General features: G+C 35.9%; 1 protein-coding gene across 1 annotated transcript in view; it reads left to right on the top strand.

Moving 5' to 3' along the window:
* The window catches only part of ADGRG6 (adhesion G protein-coupled receptor G6), a 111,569-nt gene extending 86,265 nt beyond the window's left edge, over positions 1 to 25,304 (top strand). Inside the window, 12 exon segments of the mRNA XM_030448117.1 lie at positions 105 to 245; positions 3,170 to 3,286; positions 4,304 to 4,349; positions 6,103 to 6,209; positions 8,343 to 8,470; positions 9,684 to 9,952; positions 11,452 to 11,566; positions 12,656 to 12,939; positions 16,759 to 16,860; positions 19,209 to 19,361; positions 20,072 to 20,118; positions 22,393 to 25,304. Coding sequence (XP_030303977.1) covers positions 105 to 245; positions 3,170 to 3,286; positions 4,304 to 4,349; positions 6,103 to 6,209; positions 8,343 to 8,470; positions 9,684 to 9,952; positions 11,452 to 11,566; positions 12,656 to 12,939; positions 16,759 to 16,860; positions 19,209 to 19,361; positions 20,072 to 20,085 — 1,476 coding nt within the window. The 3' untranslated portion in view covers positions 20,086 to 20,118; positions 22,393 to 25,304.
* The last annotated feature ends 321 nt before the right edge of the window (positions 25,305 to 25,625 follow it).

Below are 25,625 nucleotides of genomic sequence, written 5' to 3'. Positions count from 1 at the left end.
CTTAGGTGTCTTTGTGTTAGAGGTGTATGAGCGTGGACAAAGGTGTCATGGACAATGGATGGTTTGGTTTTTGTTTGGACATGTTCTTCTCTTTTTTTTAACAGATAGATTTTGACAAGGATCAGACAAATACCTTTGCTTCTGTTGTTCTGCCACCAAGTTTACTGAAGAATTTAAGTCAAGATGAGTTTGAAGTTATATCCAGGGCTCAATTTACTTTCTTCAATAAAAATGGTCTTTTCCAGGTAAACTTAGTACGTTTAAAATAATTTCAAGTCAACTCAGCTGCAAAGGCAGGTAGTTTCCTAAAAGTATTGTAATAATTTCACAGCATCTGATGAGTTATAGAATAGCAGAAATAGACACTAGATACAGTGTTATGTTCAAAGTGACAAAGCAGCTGAAGTGTCCAAGTTGAATTAAGGTCAGTGATTTGACTGCAAATTCCTGCCACATGTGAGAAAAAAAATTTCAGGGTAATCTGTGGAAAAATCCCAGCTGCTTATACTCAAAGTCTATACTCATAGACACTTAAAGGGCATAACTTATGTTAAAATGTATTAATATATGTCCTTGATGATCAGTGGAGCCAGGTTCTTTTCTATTAGAAGGGAATTTGCCCTAAAACACTGCCAAGTGCTCTTTTCTTTAGAGGTTGGTTGGCACTCTAGCTGAATCCTTATATTCAGTTGGAAACTCTGGGTTAATGGTCATCAGCCAGAGAACATTTGGTTTTATATGCTATTTTTCTTATCATATATGTGTTCTCATAAGCCCATGATATTTTTAAGTGGACTAAGGATAACACCACTGAAAACTGAAGGGTCTCATTACATGGTAATTACAAATAGTTCCTGCATGGTTTTGCAGATTGAAAAAAAGCAACCAAAACCACATCTATTTGAGGAAACAAAAGGAAAGGAAGGGGGAAAAGAAAAAAAAAGTTACTTAAGAAGGAAACATTGTTTCACAGTGAAATGGAGACTGAGCCTCAAAAAACTTGGGTTTGTGTTCCCATTAATATTTCAAGTGACCTTTGACTCTTGTGCATCCGCAGAACTCTGTAGTATTGTACTGTCCCTATATTGCCATTTTTATTGTCAGTCTATGCAGATTCTTCAGATAATCTAAGCAAGAAAATACTCATAACCTTTAGTTGCTTCTGAAATACATCCTGAAGTATCTTTCTTTAAAATAGTGTTCAGTTTATGCTTGCTATTCAGAAAAACAGGGTAGATAAATTTATTAAAGAAATCAGATTCTAAGAGATACTCAATATGTCACTGAAAAGAAAAAAAACCAGGAAAATTTGCATCTAAGTCTGCAACTACAATCCCTTCCGTTTTATATGTGCTTTTCAAACTATTCATAGCTATTATGTTCAACAAAATTAATTAAAAATGTTTCAAACTCACCCTTTATTTAATCTAAAAATAAAGGAAATCTTGTAAAATGCATAATGGCTAAAAATAAAGCCTAATAATAAATTGATCCACATGGCATCTCAAACCTCATAGGAGTACTATTAGTACAAATACATTTCCTAAATAGATTACTCCTATCTCAGTTTAGAAAATCCCACTGCTACTACTGCTGTACTTCCTATAAGTGTTCAACATAACAGTGAAACATCACAGCACTGAAGTTCTTTGTAACTGCAACTCAGAGGATGCTAGTATGTTTTATCTCATCATTTATTAGAATACTTAGAACACAATATGAAAAATTACATAAATTATTCAGGGTAGGATTCATTTCACCAAATACAAATGTGTAAAGCACAACTTTATAGCCAAATAAGCCATTATCTGTATTTTACTTTAATGTACACTTTATTTCTATTTCTTTCTAAGAACAGATAGGAATAAATTAAATTGTTTTCCCTAAAGAGACCATCTGATATTTACTTCTAGTTGTTGTTACCTTCTAGGTGTAGAATCCACTGAAACCCATAGAAACCTGTCTGAAGGATTTCATGAACTTTTTCAGATACTGAAATTTAGGTGGCAGTCAGGAGGTTTTCTCTTGTTAAATGTTCAAACACTGTCTAGAATTTTGTAGTTTCATTCCTCTGCCATTTTTAAAGTTTTAGGAAATTATGTCACAAAGTGCCAGTATAATCTGAAATACCATGTTGGGAAAATCTTGCATATGGTTCTTAAGAAATTAAATAATCTTCTCAGGATTGTGGATAATAACTCAAGTTATTCCATCTCTCATGAGTGCTGAGATCTCATGAGCCCAGTGCTGAGCTGATACCTGACATCTTGTCAGACCAGCAAAATCCCTAGCTGGGAGGAATTAGGAGGCTTCAGTAGTTTGGCAGCCTAGATTTTTCAAGAGAAAGTGAGTGGTAATAGATTTAAAAGATTTAAAAGATCTACTGCAGCCAGTGACCAAGCTGTCCAGTTTTCCATAAGGCCAACCCTCCATAAGGCCAACTATGCAGGTTTCAATGGAAACTTATTAAAAGAAAATAGTATTTCCAAAGCACTTCCATTTTAACAAATCATCAGTTTCCAAGGAAAACTTCTCTTTTGGAAAATTCTCAACCTGGTACTTTTTCACTGCAGGTTAGAAATGGTATTGCTCAGTGATAATGCCATTCTTCTATTTAAATTGTCATCATACAAGACCTTGTAGAAAATATTATCTCCTACAGCATGTAAAATTGCTTGGAACTTGTTGACTACTTCTTAATTATTCGTTATAAGGTGGAGGATGATTTAGCAACTATATACAGCTAACAGGTTATTTTCCAAAAACTTTGCATCTACTAAAAAATATAGTGTCAACAATAAGATAAGAAAGCTAATTCATTCTTTTTTAGGGCAATGAACTAATCATATCATGAGTTGTTATCTGCTACATTGTTTGAGTTATAATTTTGTTGGCATCAGACATAATGATTAAAAGGGGGATTAATGCCTTCTAACCTTTCTCTGTAATTGTAACTATATATGTTTATATAAGCAAAATAGGGCAACTTCCATGAGGCAGACCCATAATTTGATTTTATAAACATGATGTTCTTATATTGCATGATTAAAAGTGTAGAAATGCTGACAATTTCTTTATTCTGGCATGCTGCAAAAATGAAACTCTGTACCCTGGCTTCTGTGTTATGTGCTGTGTAAGCACCTATTGTATTTTTCTGAATCTTTCAAAGGATGCAGAAAATCCTGCCAATTTGACCAGTTTTGTCGTGGCATGCAGTATTGGAAACATAACCATTCAGGATCTTCAGGATAATGTGAAGGTTACAATTAAGCATACCAAATTTCAGGTAAGACAAGACTGATTATTTAGAGGAACAGAAATGCAGATTATGTGCATTAAAGGCTGAACATATAGCCTGATTGATTTGGAGGGATTTTGAGTATGAACATAAACTCAAATGGAAATGAAAACTTTAAAACAAAAGCAAGTAAGCAAAATAAAAAACAAATAGCTTTCCCCTCTTCACACGTTTTTCCTCCATTCATATCTAACATTTGTCTGAGAGATTGTTGATTCTTCCACTCAGTCAATTTCTGTGTCAGTAACTGCAGGCAAAATATCTCTTCACAACCATGTTTGTGACAAGGGACATGATTTATTACGCTGGAACTTTAAAATTATTTAAATTCTTTGATCAAACATGAATTGCTTTCTTAATAGTTCCCCAAGTTATCTTGTAATGTGGTTTTCAGCAAAGGAAGAATGGACAGAACCACACTATCAAAAGATGACTCCAGTTCGTTGAGGGAAACATAGACCAAATGCAGTCTTTTGGCACATACTGGTACACTTAAAAACATGTGAACTTGACTATATTCTTAGACATCTTGTCAGTAGTTTCTCCAAAGGAGACAATAGCACTGGAGCAGTTAAGGTGCTAAAATTCAATACTTCAGTATCTTGTTTATGTAACAAGAAGCCAGTTCATAATTTTTACAGTTCATTTGACTTTACCTTACATTCCATTATAATTATTATTTTGAAGTCACAAAACAACCTCCACATTAGACTCCATAAACACATCATAGCCATGGATAACTCTAGTGAGACAATAAAACTTCATTATTCTGAGAATGTGGAAAAGGAACAGTACAGAAGAACAGTGCTCTGTAATTTATGATCTGGGCATATCTGTATTTCTAGCAGAATAAGTACTAATTTGACACTTAGACATTCCAACTAATATTTATTCTTCTGCTTATTAAGTGGAAAGATATGTTGTAAAACATTTGTTGTAAATGTATATGTTGGTGAGATTTATATCTGAAGAGGTATGAAAGGTCTACTTTTAATGTGTTCTTAGGAAGATCCTAAGCCTACTTGTGTCTTCTGGGATATGAATAAAAATGGTAAGTTTAAAAATAGTCATTTCTTTTATGTGGGGAATAAAGGCATCTAAGTTTTAAAATCAGTCACAGCCTTGTCTCTTCTTGCTTCTTTATCAGTCCTTGCAGAATTAGGTGAAATCCTTAGCCTGTGTCATGTCTGTTTAATAAGGTCACATGTAACAGCAGATGTTAAGTATTCTTACTAAAAATTTTGTATGTAAAGTTAATTAATATTTTAAATTTCTAAATATAGTTTCTCTACTTTGCTGAATCTGATAGCAGTTTTTCACTGGTGTGTCTCTATGTGCAAATTAGTCGTTCTAGAATGGTTCTTAGTTATACTTCAACTGGCCATTTAAAAAATGTTGGGTTATTTAATTTTGAAATCATGCCTGTTACAAATTTGAAGCTGGGTTTTCTTCCATGGAAGGCTAGAAATGACATTGCACAAATTTCATTTAGGCAGACTCAGCATCCTTCTTGCAAACAGAGGAGTTTACACAAAGAGGTCCCGTAAGGATATACACATTTACAAGGGATCATTTTAGCTCGTTCTTCATTGCTGCTGCCTAACCCATGTGTGATGTTAAACTCAAGCTCTTCATCCTTTGCACAGACAAAGCCATTCCCTGTGATGCCTTTTCAGGTCATTCTGTTTTAGAGATCACTATTCAGATGTTACTTCTCCTTATGATGAAGCAGGCAGAGAGCAAAGAAGTAACTGTCCTTAGCAGTAGTATTTGAGGTGGAGGGGTGTAGTACAGAGTCTTGCAAGAAATAAAATTTACCATCAAAAGTTGTAGCTGAAAGCAGGGAATTCAGACCACAAAACTAAGAACACTGCAGAAGGATAAGAAAGCAAAAAAGAACCTGGTTAGGAAGATAAACTTAAGAAGCACATTAAAGGAGAAGCACACAGGGAGAAACTATTCTTAGTGGCTGCTTGAGTAAGGGAGAGTTTTAAGTGGTTTTTGGACATCTTCACTGACTTTTGAAATATTTGGTATTGAGTCTGAGGTTAACTTAGAGGGCCAGTCTGATAATTAGCTGAATTTTGTCTGGAGTTGTAAAAAAATGTGTTTAAGGGTTCAGAGAATATAAGCTTTAGTTCACACTTTAGCAGGAGGGGGGAAAAAAGTTAAAAAAGAAGAAGTAATCAGAAGTAAAAAAATATCTTGATAACACCTTTTTCTTTTTTTTTAAATAAAATCTTTCTACTTAATTTTCAGAATGGTCTTTTCAGGTAGGGCAGGCAGGAGATAGCTTACTTCATGTTTTTTCTTAATGCTCCAAAGGATAACTGGGACTATGCAATCTGACCATTATGTGCTGCAGGGAGGAACAGTGGGGCCCTCTATGCCTGGGCCATAAATGCATTTTAAGGATACACAAGTAGGAGGAAGGGAGCTGTAGACATCATATCAGTGTGGTGGAGTTCTACTATCTTATTATTTAGTAAAACTAAGGCTTGTTTTAATGCATGATCCACATAGTAAGTTTAGTTCATCACTTGTTAAGCAGGAAGCTCCTCAACTTTATTATAGATCTCCATCTATTGCTTCTTCTCAGTAGTTTATTACTGGGATACTCATGGGGTGTGATTCTCTGCAGAACCTAGGAAATCTGACACTTGCTTCACTCCTGGTTGTTTTTAATGTTCACTCATTCAATTTGAAAAAAACACTTCTGCATTTGCACAAGTGAGAAATCTGTTAGAAGAGAGGGTGGCATGAATGTCTTGGAAAGCACCGTTTCTCTTGTTTCATTTCTGCAGGTGGCAATGGTGGCTGGAATCCTGCAGGTTGCCAAGTGGCCTCAGAGTCCAATGAAAATGAGACAGTTTGTTTATGCAACCACCTCACCCACTTTGGGGTCCTAATGGTAAGCAAACTCACTACTCAGCAAGTTCCTAGGAACTGCAATGCAGTTTTTGTCTTTTGTCTTGCATTTTTGTTTCTTGGGTCATTCCTTTGCCACGTGATTTAAAAAAAAAATACATCATTCCCCTGTTATTGTCATAAAGTTACATTTTACTAACAAATTAGCTAGTGATAAGGACTCAGGAGTGTGGAATACATTTTGTAATAAAAGATTATTGTTACTATTAGTATTATTGATGGGGTGATTGTTGTTGTTATGTTCTTGGCAAGTGGCTGGATGTTATAAACTAAAAAGTAGAACGTGCCATGAAAGTATGGTAAGTTTTGAAAATAGTGTGCCACAAAAGATCTGGTGTTGAGACTTCTTAGCAATACCAAAATGCAAATATCATAACAGCCAGCTGCAAAAACTGGTGACTTGGTGAAAATCAGATACCAATCTTGAGTGGCTGAGGTAGGCAGAGCAGAGTTTATCAGTTTATCAGATGAAAGAGGGAAGCATATAGACCACTTCAGCCTCAATAGCATAATTCCCCTAACATGCAGGTGCCTCCAGCAGTTTGCACGTGTAAAGTGTTTCTGTGGAAAAAAAAAATTAGCATTAAAAAGATGTGATAATGCTATCTTTTTTTTAACAACTGGTGATTTTCTACAGTCCATAATGGACTGAAACATTTCTTTGAGTCTGTTACTAAGGTTCTTTGGCTTCTAAAAAATTCCTCAAAAAGAGATGTTTGCTTCTGACCACAGTAATGCTGTGGAAGTATTTGTTTTTTGGTTCAACTTATTGCAGTGGCACACATGACTTAAACACACAAAGGACCCGCATGCACTGACTTTTATCAGGTTTGGCCTTCCAGAACCTTCTTAATAGAACTGCTCTCTCTTCACATCATGCTCAGATGTAGATATGAAAAAGCCACAAGCTTTTTGTCTTTTTGTAAACTAAATTGTGGGCTTGTTTCACTTTTTATCCTCACAGAGAGAAAAAAAGGGCTTTCTTTAGGTTATGGTCAATGAGTCCCTTCTCTTCCCCAAATGCTTTTGTGGCAGTAAGAAATAAGGCAGAAGTTCTTTGACTCTGGGCTGCGTTCCAGTAGATTTTTACAGTTTTGACCCTTCTAATTGCTTTTCCATTTGAATAATATTTCTGACTTTAGCTATTAAATTATTTTCAAATCGCACTCTCCTTATACACATAAACCATCACATAAGGGTGGCGTGACAGGGTGTAAAAAACTGCACATATATCCTTTTTTCTATGAAGAACAAGTTTTGTAGCATTTTTTCCGTTTTTTTTCGTTTTGCTAAATAGTTTTGCTGGGGACAAAAGTTAGGCTGACTGTAGAATCGATACCATTATATGTTAGTATTTGCACACACTTATACCACAGTGCAATAAATCTTTTTTTTTCTTGTCTGTAAAATAAGGAAGCAACATTGGCAGTTTTTCTCAGATGGTACTTTGTGGCAGTTACAGTTGGACAGAAAAATGGAAAATGAATCCTCAAAATGTTCCTGCTTAATTTCCGTGGGGGTTTTAAAATTTTGTCTTTGTCACTATTTTTCTGTCCAATTCTATTTATAATTGTAGTTTGCATGTCTAAACTCTCCATAAGCCCAAAAAGCAGTATCCTAACTTTGGTTTCACCTGCAGATGATTAGCTACATTGACTCTTACAGGTTTTCAATAACAAGATGCCAGAAACTCCCCAGAATGGTGTACATTTCATTAGAAATACTTGTAAATCAAATTTTCTAAAATCTTCCATCTTCTGAAAGAGAATTTTCTATAAGCAATGGAACAAAAAAAATTTCAAAAGGGTAGATTTTACCAGTGAAGGCCACTTGAATTTCTGAATTTCTGGTACTGAATTATAAGGATCAGCATCAGGCTCTGTCTGCCTCCTGATACCAGCTGTTTTAGTATTTAAAACTCAATGTTTTCAAGAGCTATGGTAAGGAAGTGAGAGGTATAATGATTATAGACTAAGTACATTCAGTTAATATGAACCCTAATGACAGGGTTATAGCAGTATTGCCAAAGTGCTTTTGACTGGTTACCAAAACAGGTGTCATGTTCATGGGGAAGGTGCTAGATATAACTGATGCCTCTTCCTCCTCTCTCATATAGGACCTCCAGAGAACAGTTACGCAAATAGACCCACAGAATACCAAGGTTCTCACCTTTATCACTTACATAGGCTGTGGGATATCTGCTATATTCTCAGCTGCAACTCTCCTGACATATATTGCATTTGAGTAAGTATTATTTATGTGAAAAAGTGCAACAGAAGTACTCATATGGATAAAATAAATTCGTTATATGAGTGGAGTGGTTTATTTTTCTAAAATGGGAGGCTAGGTATAAAAAACTTGTAAAATCATGGTCACAATGTTGTAAGTGGACATATTTTTCAAGGGGACATAAGTTCAGAATATTTTCCTTCTGTTTTTAATGTGTTGTGCTGCTCAGTTTGGGCAAGAAATGTGCCTCAAAGTTTTCTCTTTTAGGACTACAGTCTCTTTTAGATTCTGTAGATGTATTCTTTTTAAAATTCTCAACTAGGCTTTCTGTAAAAACAAAAACTTGCTTGTGTGAGCATAACAAGTACTAAGAATAAAAAGAGGAATTTCCAAGTAGAACAGTTACAGTCTAGAGCCCTTCAGAAAGAGGTGGGGATAGAAGTAATATGAAGATAAATCTTGAAGCGCTCAATAATTTAAAAGCAGTCGCACTGAACAGTGAATGAAGGGAATGTAAAAGTTTTGAACTGGTACAGTTCTGAGAACAGTTAAATGAGAAAATGAAGTCATATTGACACAAAGGAGCCATTCTGCCTGTACCAGGACAAGACAGAGTAGCTGCTAAAGGGTAGTTAAGGGAAGGGGGGAGGCAGGCGAAAGCAGGGGTTTGAGTTCTAAATATCTCATGATTGCATTCCTATTGGATTACCTATGATACAGTGTTCTGGTAGAAGATGACAGAAGTTGTTGTCTTGCCCCTCAGTTTATGCATTTCAGTGTGTATCAGTTAAAAAAAAAAATTACTTAATCTTCATTCTTCCTAAGATCCTATTAAAATAAACAACACAAGAGATCAGTTCCAGGCCAAGATATGTTTCGAAAGTTTTCTCTTAATTTTCTTCAATTTTCATTTAAAGTACAAACTACATTGTATTAGATTTAATCTGAAATGTTTTAAATAATAAATCAGTTGCTAGAAATGTTATGACAGTTAATTAGCTTCTCAATAGCCCGAAGAAGTGCTGGCTTACTCCCACCACATGCAACAGAAGCCTTCAGTAATCTCACACACAACTACACATCACTGTGCATTACTGCCACAAAAGCTTACGGCTATGAGGAGATCCCTGAGCTTTTATTTACTTTGTAAACTTGTAAATTCAGCTGCCATAGCCCATTTGGGTGACTGAAGCAAACTAATCATTTGCACCTGTGTTTCTCTCATCAGGAAGTTACGAAGAGATTATCCATCCAAAATTCTGATGAATTTGAGCACAGCCCTTCTCTTTCTCAACTTGATCTTCTTGCTTGATGGCTGGATTGCATCATTCGACATAGATGGCCTCTGCATAGCTGTGGCTGCTCTTCTGCACTTTTTTCTTTTGGCCACCTTCACATGGATGGGACTGGAAGCTGTTCACATGTACATTGCTCTAGTGAAAGTGTTCAACACCTATATACGGCGATACATACTGAAGTTTTGCATCATTGGCTGGGGTGAGTTCAGTAGGTGCAGTACCTATATAGCATGCATTTTGAAGTGATGCTATATAAAAGCTCTGTTTCCTTACCTGCACCTCGAGGCAGTGCTGGCATGCACCCAGCCCTCTCTGTCACCAGTTCCCAAAAAAAATTCAGTGCAAAACCATCGGAGCAGCTAACAGCCCAAGGAGGAGCAGAGATCAGATGAACTGGTCTTACTTTCCAGAGAGACCAGAATGGGAGAGGGGAAAAGATCGTGCTTATCAGAGGTGGAGAACCATGGCATGTAATGAAAACTCTTGCAGTTACTGCAAGGCCCATGGGGTTCTTTTGCACTGACTTTCAAAAAGCTTCCAATCCACTGTAAAGCTTCTTGCCAACAAGTACAAAGCCTACGGCGGAATCAAAAACAACCAAAATTTCCTGAGCTTCAGCACAGTGTTTAAACTACAGAGAGTTCCTGCCTGCCCTAAGCAATGCACACTGCAGGACTGAAATGGAAAATGTAATACTGAAAAATAACTGCAAGGCTCAGGCAGCAAGGAGTTTATTCTTTTCTTCCTTTTTTTTTTTTTCCTATATCAGGAATCTGTGCCTTCTGCCTGAATGCACATATTGTGTTTGAAATAATACAACACAATACAAAATCATTAACCTCATGGCTAGATCACTGACCTCAGTCCAGCTGATAATTGATGTCTTTCCATTGGCAACTAGCATCCTCTTTGGCAACGTCAGCAGAGGACAAGGAATGAGTGGTCGGAAAAGCAAATTAACCTCTTCCCCTTTGATTCTGTTTTGCCGTAGCAAGGATAAAACATGTAAATAAGGCATGTCAGGAAATGTACATTTCTTTTGTGTGAGCTTCACCTCTTTGTACAGAGGTCTCTTCCTTGCAGTTGCCTTTTAACTTCAGAAAATATTCCCTTTACCTTATTATTATAGATACATAATTTGCTTTATTTTTTTTTACATAAATTTTATACAACATTGTGAAAAAAGGAGACTTTAGCAGTTGAGAGAAGTAGTGGAAAAATTACAGCCTGAAGTTCAAGTTTCCTTGTTTCTCAGCCTAAATTAAATGGCATTAGCATATCTGGAAAACAAAACAAAACAAATAATCTCAAAAAAATCTCAGTATCATTAGATCTCATTTTTGTAATAGTTCACTAATCATCTCACTTTATTATGAGATTGTGCAGCTGCAAATTTAACTTTGAGTAACTATGAGAGATTGTTCTACTTTAGTTTCTGTATCAAATACTCAAATAACATTTTCTACACTACAGAACATTATGAGGTTTATTCATTAATGCCCACTGAGGACTCTGAAAGTTTTATACTTTTGTACTGTTTGAATAATTGTTTCCTTCTCTGCCCAGTTTTCCGACATAGAGCTCAGGATACTCTGTACCAAATTAATAGGGATGGAGACATCAGTAATCCAGCTTTTCCTGATAATTTTGAATTTTTAGGAGATTTGACAGCAAACTAGAAGTTTTCTTTTGTTACAGGTTTGCCAGCTCTGGTGATAGCCATAATTTTAGCAAGTGCTAATGCAAAGGCAAGTCATATTTATGGCAAAGAGTTATATGGCAAAGATGCTAATGGGCAAGGAGGAGACGACTTGTGAGTATTTCTTTTAATCTTTTACAATTTAGCATTTACAGCATGAAAAAAATATCATTGGTCAGATTGCTTTGGAAAAATTAGCGGTGCATTAAAAAGGCAGAACAGTTTCCTAAATTATATGAATTTGAAGTGTGAAGAAGGCTGTAAGAAAAATTGTAGTGAAATCTGCATTACCCTATGCCACATACAAGCACTCCTCTTGTAAGAAAAACAATTAATTATTTTTGTCATGAAAGTAAAATGGAAATACCTGTTTTGGTTTATCTTAAATGGAAGCAATATCTTCAAGGTAAGAGCAAGGAGAGAAGTAATGTAAAAAGAGTTTCCTTTGTAAATAAACCAGCCTTTTGTCAGTGTAGTTCATTAGGTTTCTGTGTTCTTCTCCTGCTATCCAGATATAAATCTCCAAATGCCAAAATGTTTATGTGACTTTGTTACTTCATTTTCTGTTCCTTGCTTGGGAAAGTTTGGTCATAATAAATAAAATGTCATTCTGTAATTTTCTTAAAGTATGATGTTAAGCATTCCTGCCATTTTCTGCTAGAGGAATAAGCTAGATCTCCCACATGGTTATTCTTTAAATGGATATTTCAAAGGACTGCCCAATCGCTGCTTCTTTCCCAGAGCTGTATGAGTTCTCCTTGAACTCAAGGGGCAGAAACTAGAGATCTTGTCACTGAAGATCCAGGTTTGCATATTCTGTAACAAGAGCATCCTGTGCTTCACGGGGACAAATGCAGTGAATCTACTCATAATGAGTCTAAACTTTCCTTGTTGGGATTTCAGTCCCCACAGCTGGTATCTGAGGTCATATTTCCTTTTTAAATAATTTAAATTAAAATGTGGTTTCAGATTTCTGATGTGATACTACTATGTGCCATAATCACAGTTAAGATGTCACTGGGCTTCATCCTATTTACAACCAGAAAATGGACAAAGGTTTCATTCGAAAGTGTAGCCTTACATCAGTGGAATCAGACATGGACTGATTTTCCTTGTACTCATATTAATAATTGGAGAATAGCTTGCTTTGTCTAAAAATGATCATATATTAGGTTGGTGTTTTGTTTTTGTTTTTTTTTGCAGCTGCTGGATCAAGAACGAAGTTGTCTTTTATGTGACTTGTGCCGGCTACTTTGGAATCATGTTTCTGATGAATGTTGCCATGTTTATTGTGGTGATGGTGCAGATCTGTGGGAGGAATGGGAAAAGAACTAATAGGAGTGTGAAGGAAGAGATCTTGAGGAACCTCCGTAGCGTGGTCAGCCTTACCTTCCTCCTGGGCATGACGTGGGGCTTTGCCTTTTTTGCCTGGGGTCCCTTAACTCTTCCTTTCCTGTACCTCTTCTCCATTTTCAATTCACTGCAAGGTAAGCTGAATTTCTGTTCTGTTAACAAATAGTATTTGAGCTGTTGCTCTTTAAGGACATATATCTAATGATTTTACTAAGTAAGTCAGATCCAAGCTCTCTGAAAATTTCCTTGGTACTAAAACTTCACTCATTTCCATTTATGTGAAATAATGATACCGACTACACATGGGGTGATTTTCTTAGTTAAATTAATTTGTTTCAAAGTACTTTCAAGAAAATGCACTTTATTATATATTCCTAACAGCAATCTCTGTTGAAATAGATGCTGCATGGCCTTCAAAATCTCCTTTCCCTGATTATAATAAAAATAGGAAGTCTCTTTCCATTATTTATTCCTATGGGGAATTTGTAAAGCTCATAACTATATTACTAAGGCATAAGAAGGTCATAAAACAAAATTTAGTCCTACTTCAGTGCAGAAAGATAGCTCAGAGATATGGGATATTCTCTGGTTCTTTGAGAAAAATCAAGAGGCTGTTGTAGCCAGCTTATTTTTCTTTCATTTACATAAGTTGTGAGTATTTTACTTTTCCAGTGTAGTTCATCCTTCTGAAAAATTTTATAAATTGTAATTGATTGGTTACAGGCATATACAGAAGTAAATACCTGACATTTAGAAGTATTTCAGCTCAGAGCTGAAATTTGTGTATGTACCAAACAACATAAGAATCTTCAACTCCACTTGCCCTAAGCATTAAAAAACACATGACAACTTAATAAAAAGAAAAACCGAGGAATGTCATTGGAAAGACATGTGTTATACCACACACATATTGAGATAAAAAATAAATTTGCCAAAAAAAACACCAACCCCCCAAAAAAAAACAACCAACCAAACAAAAAGAATGTCATTTGAAGTGTGTTGTGCTACAGAAATATTGAAATAAAATATAAATTTTCTTGGGGTAAGCAACATACCTTCCCTTTATGGAAAAAGTATTTAATATTGATCTGTGTGGATTTTATCTCTTACAGATGAGACATATTTACGGTGCTAAAAGATTTATTGAGCTTTCATGGAAAGAGAACAATTTTGTGGGTTTTGGTTTGGTACAGTTTCAACCTAATATGCTAGGCAAAATGGCAAAATTTTTTGGATGCAGTATTCTTACTAAAAATGTTTTTTCCAAAGGACAGATTCTGATACTCCCCTAGCAGCATAAGGAAGTATTTGCTGTAATGCATCCATGTTAGAAATTCAGAAGAGGCTAGAGAGATTAAAAGAATATAAATTCAACAAGTTCCTTGTAACCAGAATTTCCAGTGCAATCAATTAAATTTGGATCTCCAGAGTGCACACAAGGTTGACCACTGCTACTTACGTCTCTGTGGGGTAATATCATTGTTCAATGGAAAATTAATTTGGAAGGCAGTTAAGTCAAAAGATGAAACCAAAAAACCTGAGGAGTAAATGCACAAAGAAGAGTGATGTGTTTTTTATGGATTGTGGTAGCAAAGATGGCACAGTAAATGTTTAGGCCTGTCATATGATGCATAGGAAGATAACAATGTCTGAAAATGCTTATTGCTGTGTCACAAAGAGCTAGGCAAAGCTAAAGAAACAATAAAGAGGATGTTTAAAATCACAGACAGCTTGTGTTGTGCCCATGTAGTGGTAAGGGGGATGGAATGAAGCAAAGAAATAATTAAGATTTGTATCAAGAAGCATTTCCTAGCTATAAAAAACAGTTCAGTATGGCAAGTTTTTCATCAGTGTTGAGCCATATTTCTTCTCTCTCATAAGTTTTGCAAGCTGCACTGGTGTTTTAAGTTACACCAACAGCCTCCACCAACTTAATGTTCTGTACACTGACAGTGAAAAAGTAAATTGCAGCAACTATTGGTGATGTTGTACTTTGCTATTTCATACATATGAAATTATACTTCTCTCTGATGCTCACAGTAAAAAATCTGGGAACATCTCTTTTTTGGCTGCATGTTTTATATATATGCCTGGGCAAGCCAAATACTTTCAAGTCAGAGCCAAGCTAGAGCCAAGCCTAGGGTCTGATTTGACTCTGGGAAACAAACCGAAGCTGTATTACTAAAGCACATTGTAAACTTAATGAATAAGGAAATAGAGAGAAAAAAATTCAGAGACCAAGCCCAGACAGGGCAAAGGCAAAGTATTTAAAGCAGTACATTCATTTTGTATTACTACAGACATACATATTTTCTTTTTAAACATTCAGAATGTTCTAAACATTCACCACAACTTAAGTAAGAACCAATTTAGTAAGTTTGTAGCTGTATACAGAAAGCCTAAGGAATAATTTGGGCCATAAACAACTGCCTAACTCTGAGCCTGTAAGAGCTGCTAGTGACTGCACTGGAATTACCCTGTGCTTAAAACACATCACACAGGGAAATATTATATGAAACACAAACAGTAGCCTCAGTTCAAGACAGATTGCATTAAGGTAGGCTTATCTTCCTTAAACTGTGTCTCTCCTTTCTTTTCCCATCAGCTCTTGAATAATTTGCAAAAAAATGTTTTTTGGCTGTACCTAAAGTTAAATAATTTCAGAGGTCACAGCCTGGCCTGATAGCAAAAAGCAAACTCAAGTTCAGTTCAATGAAAACCATTCATGCAAATTGAGACCTCAGCACTTTGGAGGATAGAGGATAGTTTTAGGGTTTTTTTCAGAGCAGGTTTTTTTTTCAAGCTATACTCTGGCATCATATTCTACCAGCTGAAACAGAGTAAGCACCAGTATACATAGCTATTCATGATGATCATAAAGGAACAGTCTTAGAGGGTGGCATTTAACCCTGTTTGCCCACATTATATAGCATTTAAGGTAAACTCATGAGGGATTTAGCAATAATATTTTGCCATCAGGTGTTCAGCCCAAGGTTGGCTCTCTCCCAGTGAGTAACTAAAACAAGAACATGCCAGGCCAGAGAACGATGGAAGATTCCACAGCCAGTGCCTGTCTGGGAAGTGCCAGGAGCATATGAGATTTCCAACTTCTATATTTAGCTCCGAAGTATCTCTGTAGAATCATGAAATCATACCATACACCCAGTTAAGACCTTATTTACCACATGGTAGATGATTATCTTCTGTCTTGAAAATAAATATTATACAATTGCATGAGAAATACGAACTCTACAAAAACCTTCTTAAACACATTTGTTGCAACTGCATGCACGAACCAGATAATTTTCTTCAGAAGTAGCTGGACACCTAATTATTACTTTTCAACATGTCTTTACTGTTTTCCTTATCATTTCAAGTAACTGCATGTGATGCACATACATCCAAGGGTGTTTTTTTCAGGGCAGTCTGTAGTACCAGTTACAAGACTTCTGCTTCTAAGAGTAAAGCCCACAGTTCTGCAGATATGGAACAGAAGGACATAAAATATCAACTGTCTAATATAATAGTGTCTGTATTTACTTTGCATTTTAGTTCTTGTTGTTGTAAAATATTCATTTGATTCAAAGACAAAACCTCTTATTTAGCTGTAATTTAGCTCTTATTTAGCTATAATTGTATTTGCAAACTTACATTACCTCAAAAAAGTAAAAAAAAAAAGTTACCCAACTAGTTGGATTTAAATCAACAGTGTCAATAAAGGAGGTCCTAGTCTCTCTCTTCTTATATCCCAAGCGCTTACATAGCAGCTAGAGATGGGAAAGCTTTAATCAATGTCCATAGCTCTTAAATGAAGTGTAGATGACAATAAGAAAACTTGAAGATTGTTTTCTTTTTCTTGTACTTCATAGTCTTTTTTTTAGCAGATTTTAGTTAATCCATCTGTCCATTTATGAGTGCATGTTTCATTTGCTCTTTATTTGCTTTTTTTGCAGGTTTATTTATATTTGTATTCCACTGTGCTATGAAAGAAAATGTGCAGAAACAGTGGAGGAGACACCTCTGCTGTGGCAGATTCCGACTGGCAGACAATTCAGGTAATAGCAATTCACAGTTCCTCTCCTTAGATGCTTCAGTGCTCCCTAAAAGTCCAGGCAAACAGCTTGCTATGTTATTTTTCATCTACTACAATGTACATCAGAGACGTCGAAAACTAAGACTAACCATAGTATGTCACTTCAGTACTAACAAGTGCCAACGGACTTTTCAAGTATCACTTAATGAAAATTCTCAAGTCTTCTCTTTCAGTTTTCCATTGAAGGCAGCTGGTAAACTTTGCGGTGGTATAAGCATAGTTTTGGAAGGCTTTTTGAAGCCTGCAAAACCTAAAAAATAGTAATATATATATATATGTAAATGAAGATCCAGAGATTCAACTTTTTTACTCAAAAGCTGGTTTAAATCCTTTTCTTCTACAATACAGTGTAATAACTGAATTATGTGGACTGTTAGGTTAATGTAGGAGCAGTTCCTTACAAGGCAGATAGAAATACTCTGATGTCTTTTGTTTTTATCTTTGCCTTTTCAAACTGTTCTGTCCTTCTCAGTATAATACAGAGAGAGTATTGGAGACTCAAAAACAGGAATAGAAAATTCCTTTAGCAGAAGCCTGAATGCATTCCAGAACTGAAACTGATCTTTATCTGTGATTCAGATAAAAAGGAGAGCAGTTGATCTGGACACTGTCAGTGCAATGCTTGAAACATTGTGTTTGTGGTCTGATGCACCTCTGGCTACCTGGGATGGCATTAGACTCCTGTGTTTAGGCAACTGCATCTTGCATTGCTGTCTGATGTCATTATTTTGGACCACATCATTCTTGTTCATATGATTCTTGCTCAGTGACCAAGGTTAAAATCTAGTTGATTTAAGGTGGCATAATCTCATTATCTTTTAAGTAAACCAGTGTATCCCAGATAATATCAGTGGTCCAAATACCCTCATGTCCTTTCTCTCTTGTCATCCAAAGTTAGTTTTGAGGTTTTAAATAGCTATTTTGCCATCAAGACTTGCTTTGTCTTACTCTGTTTTGCTTAGGGAATGCATTCTTATCATACACTATATATGCTTTCACTTTGCAGCAAGAAAAACTGATTTGTGACTTCAAAGGGTTAATACCCATTAGGAAAATTATATTCATTCAGATCAGGCATCCCAATTGTTTCATATGTTCAGTTTCCATGTGGTTCATGCTGTAGCTCATGAACTGGAAAACACAGATGGATCAAATTATTTCCAGAGTTTGATGCTGCTTTTAGGCAGCTTGTGGTCATGATGGAATTAATAAGCTGGAGGATATGAGTACTTCAGTGGTATAGTTAATGTACTACCATTATACTTAGCATTAACCAGTCCATCACCACTGCCTGGTTTTGTTCTCTATGAGCCTAGCACAGTTTTTAGGCAAAACAGTGAAATGTGAGCCACATGTGAACTTGTATACCTGCCCAAGTGCAATGTACTTTAGGACATGCTATGATAAAGCAAAGAAACAAATAAGCCGAAGCCTTGCAACATTGCCATATTTCTCATAGCAGATGAGAGAAATAGCAACTTATACCCTGTAGTAATGATTTAGTATAAAATATTTGCCTTGATTTAAACCAAGGCTAAAGTGGCCCATGTGATTTGGACTTGTGTTCCATTTTGTGAATTTCATTGCAAGACAGTGGGTAACAGAAACAAGACCAGAGTATTAAACTACCTATACTTACCTGCAAGTATATAATACAGGAGTAGCTAGGTGTATTTATTCTTGTCATATTGGCACACTTTTGATGAGCTTTTCACTGTCAGTTTTCCTTAATAAGAATGGTACAAGTTATTTCATTTAATCTTGGAAATTGCTCCAGTATAAGAAAGAGCCTATTGTGTTAATGATTTGAACAAAACTCTTCAATGTGAACTACTGAATAACAATTATTATTCATTGTTATTAGCAGTTCACCAAAAATGTTCAAATCCACTTCTACATAGTATATACCTCAGCAGATGAAGCCCTCACACTATAAGACCTCTGCAAATACACCCATCTATCCCTTTCCTATCTATCCCTTTGGATTTCTCTGTTCAGTTGATGAATTTTCAGCATCCTTATATTGCTACAGATCTTCATTGCTCTCATACACCCTAGAAAGCCAGATCTTGCAGATCTAACAGCTAGCCAAGTGACTATTAAAGAGTGTTAGAGCCACCAATTTCAACTACTGTGGTAAACAGCAAAGTAAATCATGTTGGAATAACACTTGTGTTTCTTAAGAACAAAGAGACTACTTGATGGGAAAAGGATAGTTTATTATAAACAACATTAAGAAATGCATCTGATACTTGAAACGGTCATAATTGAGTAAATTAGGCAATAAATAACTTTTCAATCATTTTTTAGATTGGAGCAAAACAGCAACTAATATTATAAAGAAGAGTTCTGATAATCTTGGGAAATCCTTATCCTCTAGTTCCATCGGCTCTAATTCAACCTACTTGACATCCAAATCAAAATCAACAACAAATACATATTGCAAACGAAACAGTCATACAGGTGAGTTCTTGTGCTGTAACATAGGGCATGTGTAAATAAGTAGTTTCACATTAATGGTACTGTAGGGATTTCTACCCAGAGCATAATGTGATAAAAAATCACCAATTTATATAGTTTCAGTATTTTTAAAATGTGTTACTCTTTATTAAGAGTAATAACATAATATACGATACAACCAATATATAATTCTGATCTAGGTATGTTCCCATACTAAACAAAGTAGGACTAACAAAAGCAAACCTTACCTTTTTGTAGAATTTTCATTTCTTTGGCTAAAAGAAGGTAAATTTTATTATCACATTGTAAACACAGAGTAACCAAAGCACAGGGAAACGACGTTCATTGTTAAAGGTAACATGAAAGCTACCAACATAGCTGGAAATAGGAATCTAGTATTCTGAACCCAAGTCCACAGTTGCTTCACTTGCATTTTTAAAGCATTTAATACATGCTCTGATCTCTGAAAATACATGTTTCATGGTGATACTCCAAAGGAATTTTTGCTACTGTTAGATTTGTTAATACTGATATATCTTATGTTGAAATATTATTAAAATTCTGATATTTAGTACAGCTAAACTTCTCAGTTTGATGTATTAGCTAAATTGAAGACAAATAATGTAATAGCTACATGTCTTGGCAGCTCTTGTTAATATGGTTATCGTGTGCTCCCTGAAACTGACACAAGCATTCATGTGTTTATGGTATAGATAATGTCTTCTAAGGCCCTTTCTTCATCAGTGGTGGAGCATTACAGGTAAAGTGAGAACTGCTTTTGGTGAATGCATGGTTTGAGCAGGGTGGAGGGACGCCACGTGCATGATGTCCTCCCTGACACAAAGGACTTGGCTAATCAGAAATGCTGCTGCTTCCTTACTATTACATCTTGCGCAATTGATGCTGAATCACAGGATAAGTGTGCTGCAAAATGTGGGTGCCTACACTCTTCATGGGGCTTGATGCAATTGGAAGTAACCTTTTAGAAAACAGGACATGTCCTGACATTAATAATGACTGTGTACAGTTGTCTGGAGAAAGGAGATTAGGTTGGAACACCCATACATAAAACATGCATTAAAAAGCAAAACCAATCTGTTTTGAGTCCTAGATTATTTTTTTTTCCTATTTTAAAAAGTTATTACAGGAATTGTAAGACACTGCATTTTTATTTGGCTTATGGCCACTATGCAATTAGTCTCTAGCCCCATTGTTTTTTCATGTCCAGTCACAGGAAAGCTGTGCTGGGGACTGCTGGATGAATGTAGACTGGGACATGAATACTGGGGGACCCTACTGGATAGGAAAAAAACCCCAAAAATTTCTTGTAGATAGATAGTACTTAAATACCATATCTAAGATGACTTACTTAGAAGTTAAGATTATTTCTGCATTGAATAAGATAAGCTGACAACCAATAAGATAACCAATAAGCTGGAAAAAAAAAAAGAGCCCCACTGGCTTCAGAGTATTTACATGATTCCTGTGCATGCAAATTTAATGAGGAAATAGCTGGTATTTAATAATGTAAGGATGCCTTGTTGAATGAAGCATACATATTTGCAAGGAATTACAAAAACCTTCCCTCCTAAGAGTTAACTTTTCATCTTTGTAATAAAGTTATAATATATAGATGTAATAATGTGTAGGAAAACTTGAAAATGTAGTACATTTGCTAATGGATGCATACATTTGAAAGGCACACAGTACCCAGCACTTTGCTATTGGACGTGGAGTTATTTGCTGCAATTCATGGACATTCTTGCATGCTTTGAAAAAATCATTCTGATATGCCTGAACACGCCTGTTTCTATTTTCATGAATACAGCTGTTTTGATTTCTCACTCTGCAATCCATTTCTCTTTCATGCAACACTTCATACTCTTTTATGGCTTTGTATCATGGCTCTGCAGGGGTGGGCTACTTTTTATTTTAATTAATGTTTTATTTCTAAGGGAAACAAGGTTTGAATGAAAGCATAGTTTAAATAATATGAACATTCCGTAAGTGATTCTTTACCCAAGGAACTTTTGAAGGGGATTTCACCATGACCATGTAAACAACTATGAAAAATGTGACTTGTATAAAACATTGCTTCACAGGATACTCCATCTTACTGTCAGCTTGCAATGGGCCAGACCTCACCTGCTTTAAAAGAATTCCAGTTTTATTCACTACAGTGGAAAAGATAAGGAAACTCATTAGGACAGTGTGTTTGAGAAAATGAAATACAGGCTCTTTGTCATTGCTCACTACATGAGCTCTATCTACTGACCGTTCTCTGAACAGCAGTGCTTTTAGCTGCTGAAACAGATTCTCCCAGTCTGTCTGGGGCTTCCTTGCTCCTTTTTTCTCTTCAGCTCCACCCTTGGCTTATAGCAAAGGGGTTGCCAGTTTTCTGCATTTTTTCCTTCCCACAGCTGTTCAGGCTGTACCTGAAATTATTATTGGAAAAGACAAAGTAATGTTAGGCAAGCACAAAAGTTAGGCCAGTTTTGTCTCTGGTTACCCGATTTAAGATGCAAGTCATCTGCTAAATTCTGCACAGAATATATTATTTCAATGCATACCTAAAACCTCCACTGCTGAAATAATTAATTCCACTTTCTGTCATTTCCCACTACTTTCTTATATGAAGATATCATGTAACAGACATTATGGAGGTCAGCACTTTTCCAGTGCTATCAAAATGATTTTAACTTGTAAGATTCAAAGCATTATCAGTAAATTCAGTAAATATCAGTAAATTTACTGAAGGGTCACAGGAGTCAGCTGCACTTTAAATAGTGACTAGTGAAATAGTAGGCTGATAGTTTCAAGAGGAATCTGAGAGGTCTGACCACAAAACCAGGCATCTGAAAATAATTTAGAAGCAGCAATGCCAAGCCAAAAAGTTGTCTGCTGACTTTCAGGGCAGCATTTTCATTAAGCAGCAGTGGCTATTGATGGCGTATCTATGTGGGAGTGACTCACCTCTTAAACTATGAGTTAGCTAAAAAGCCCTAACTTCTTTTTGCTTTTTTCCTCTTCTTAGAGAGTGTTTTGCTTGACAAGCCATCATCAAAATTTGTCCAAGAGGATGGAGAACAAACATCAATCATCCCTGTCCACCAGGTCATTGACAAGGTCAAGGGATACTGCAACCCTCACTCTGACAACTTCTATAAAAACATCATCATGTCTGACACGTTTAGTCACAGCACAAAGTTCTAACTGGGCCTCTGTATTTTCTGAACCAAAGCAAGACAAAAGTCTCCCTGGAACTGAGAATACTGGGTGGCATACAATGTGACCTGTTTAGTTATTTTTTTCCTAGTTTACAGTGTTCTCCTTTAAACAGCATCCACTTGAGGACCAATTTCTCTACCTTTTTACTGTTGTGGAAAAAGACACAAAGTTGAGCTGTTTTTACATGTGTGCCAGCCAACATGATGTCTGGACAGCTAACTGTATTACTGTGTAAATATTTTTTAAGAATGAAGGGCCACAACCCTGTCTATAAATTATATACTCCAAAGAAAAGCAAGTCTTGAGTCTTGGAAAAAATAGCAGCCATGTCAGTACAGACAATCTCTTATTGAACAGTTTGCTGTTGGTCTTTTTCTGTTGAAGACTATGGTTTTCCCCTACAAGCCTTGTTAGATTCTTGCTTCTTGACTGTCTAGTGCTCTCTTTTCTTTATTTGTAAGTGAATAAGACCCTAACACCAGTGTTAAAGGGTTATTTTAAACCAATTTTTACCAAATAGACTTAATTATGAGAATCTTGCTTTCCAGACCAGTTTGTGCTGTAAAATCAAGCTATTTTGTATCCATGTACATAGAAGCACACTTATTCCATAGATGTGCTGGCTGAAAAGGGCATGCAGGTTTCTAGTAACTTAAAGCCGACAGCTGTACCTATCATTTACATCTGTGCAGAACAAGCACACAGGTGAATCTAACTTTACACAAAGTCATGTTTCAAGTTATTGATTGGTATATATATGAAAGGTGGCATCTCTCATTGCAATTCTATATTTAGTGTTCTTTTTTTCACTAAACCAAATAGAAGGCAAGCAACTAAATTTAGATTTATAGATATATACCTAGATCTCTCTCTGTACATATTTTTACAGTAATGCACACAGCAGTTATGACAGAGGAATCTACAATGTGTATCAAAGACAATCTAAGAACAATTAACAGTGCTAAAACTTAAGTTTAACTATTTAAATACAAGATTAATACTTTGTAAGCCCCTGGTTTCATTTGTCAGTCTCTGTACTTTAGATACACCGTATGTATAGACACCTCCATCAGATAGCATTGCAATAATAGAATAACCTGGAATACATTGACCAGTAACAAATAAATAACATCTTTCTGGGCATGTAACATTATGAGTACCCCTTGACTACCTGCCCTCCCCCAAGTTGGTTGACTTGTTTGAGGCTGTTGGAGGCACAAGGTTTAAAGAGTGTTTATACAACATTAGGGAAATTCGCATTGCTATTCTGTGTGCATAATGACAGAGTTGTGTGTGTGTGAAGAGAAGAAACAAGGGCATAAAATGCTTTCTTGTAAACGCGTGACACGCTGGCACACCGCCACGACTGCCAAAAGTGCATCTCTCCTCACGAAGCACAGCTTTCCCCACAACAGGTTTTGTAAAACTTGTAACTGCAAATGTTGCTTAAAGCACGAGCCAAAGCATTGGTTTGACAAAGAATATTGTCAAACAGTGTTTTCAGTGGAGAAAAACTTCCAATGGAAATTTTTGTTTTTAAAAAGGCACTTTTTTTTTTAAACCAAAATATTTTTAGCCAGATATTTAATGAATTGTATTCAGAAGGTGACCAGACGGTTGTGCTGTGAGATTTTTCAGCTGCCAAGCAGGTGGATGTTCAGTGATTAGGGATGTGGATTTGTGCCTTTCTCTGCTCTTTGCACACACTTTTGGGTGCAGAGATCATTTAATGCTGTGACTGCACAAATGGCAAGTTTTCCCAGGCTGCAAACACCTGGCAGGAGGAGGATCTCCTGGCAGTAATTCCGTACAGAAACACTGCTGTTGCTACACGGACTCGAACCTCAGTCTCCTAACTGCAAATACTAATGTGGTGGTATGAGTGAAAGTCAACCCAATACACTTAAAATGTAATTATTCACAGGGATAAGTGCTGTCCGATGTCTCTAATAAGGGAAATTACATAGGAAGAGATTATGTACAAGCATTTACTGAACATATATTTTATTGGCCCACTTGCTTAACTACTGTAGATAATAGTGTTCATATATCAGCTTACTGTGAGATTTCTACCTGATTAAGGTGTTTGGAAGTGAAGAGAAGGAAAGCCAAACATTCCTGAAAAAATGAGAAATCAATAAAACATAATAAATTAGTAAAATATAAATAAAAAGCAAACACAGTATCCTGAGTGACGCTGAGCTGTAACCTAACTATCAGTGTAATGTACAGCTACCTATATTTTTGCTGATTTAAGATTGTTTTCTCCTTTTTTACTACCATGTAGTAATCTTGAACTGTCTATGTCAGTTAGGTGCTCTTGAATGCTCTCAATTCTACAATGGAAAGCTTCTACTCTGTAGTTGACATGCTGTAACCTCCCTTGTATATACTTATTTATTTGTGAGGTTAAATATGTCAAATATATTTAGCTCTATAATGACCGTTCTTGTTACTTTAAACCTAAGCTTCTGCTTCATCATAGAAGAAGAGAGAAATAATAATTTCTTATATATGTTTTTTCAAAACTATTTGTGAAACAATTTACTGTAGTTCTGTCTTCTACAAGTATAGGGAAATATGTCCATGTAATTTGTATTACTAGCCAGTGGCATATAGTATAACAGGTTTGAAGATGGACTAAAGTGGAAAGAAACATTTTCAAGTCAACATTCTTGATGTTAGTGTTCCAAATAATTAAAGTCTTTTAATAATGAATGGTTGAAAGCATTTTTTCTTCTTCCTCTTTACTGTTTAATGGTAGAAATTACTTGGTGGAATTCTGGAAAGTAATCTGATGTTTCTTGTGTGAGACAGGTACATGCCCAGCCAAGATGTTGCAAATAAATGTGCAAGGTTAATTCCATCTCATCAGGGGAAGACATTTTGCAGTATATGCTTTTCCCTTTTGTGATTTACCCAATGACACATCCACTGAATTACCTGAATTTATTGTGTGGTAGCAGTCATATCACATAAAGGAAAATCAAGGCAACAGACAATATCCAGGGATGATATTTTAAAAATAGTAAGAATGAA

This window comes from Calypte anna, chromosome 3 (assembly GCF_003957555.1).
Source record: "Calypte anna isolate BGI_N300 chromosome 3, bCalAnn1_v1.p, whole genome shotgun sequence".
Classification (NCBI taxonomy): Eukaryota; Metazoa; Chordata; class Aves; order Apodiformes; family Trochilidae; genus Calypte; species Calypte anna.
This window is presented reverse-complemented; position numbering and strand designations above follow the sequence as displayed.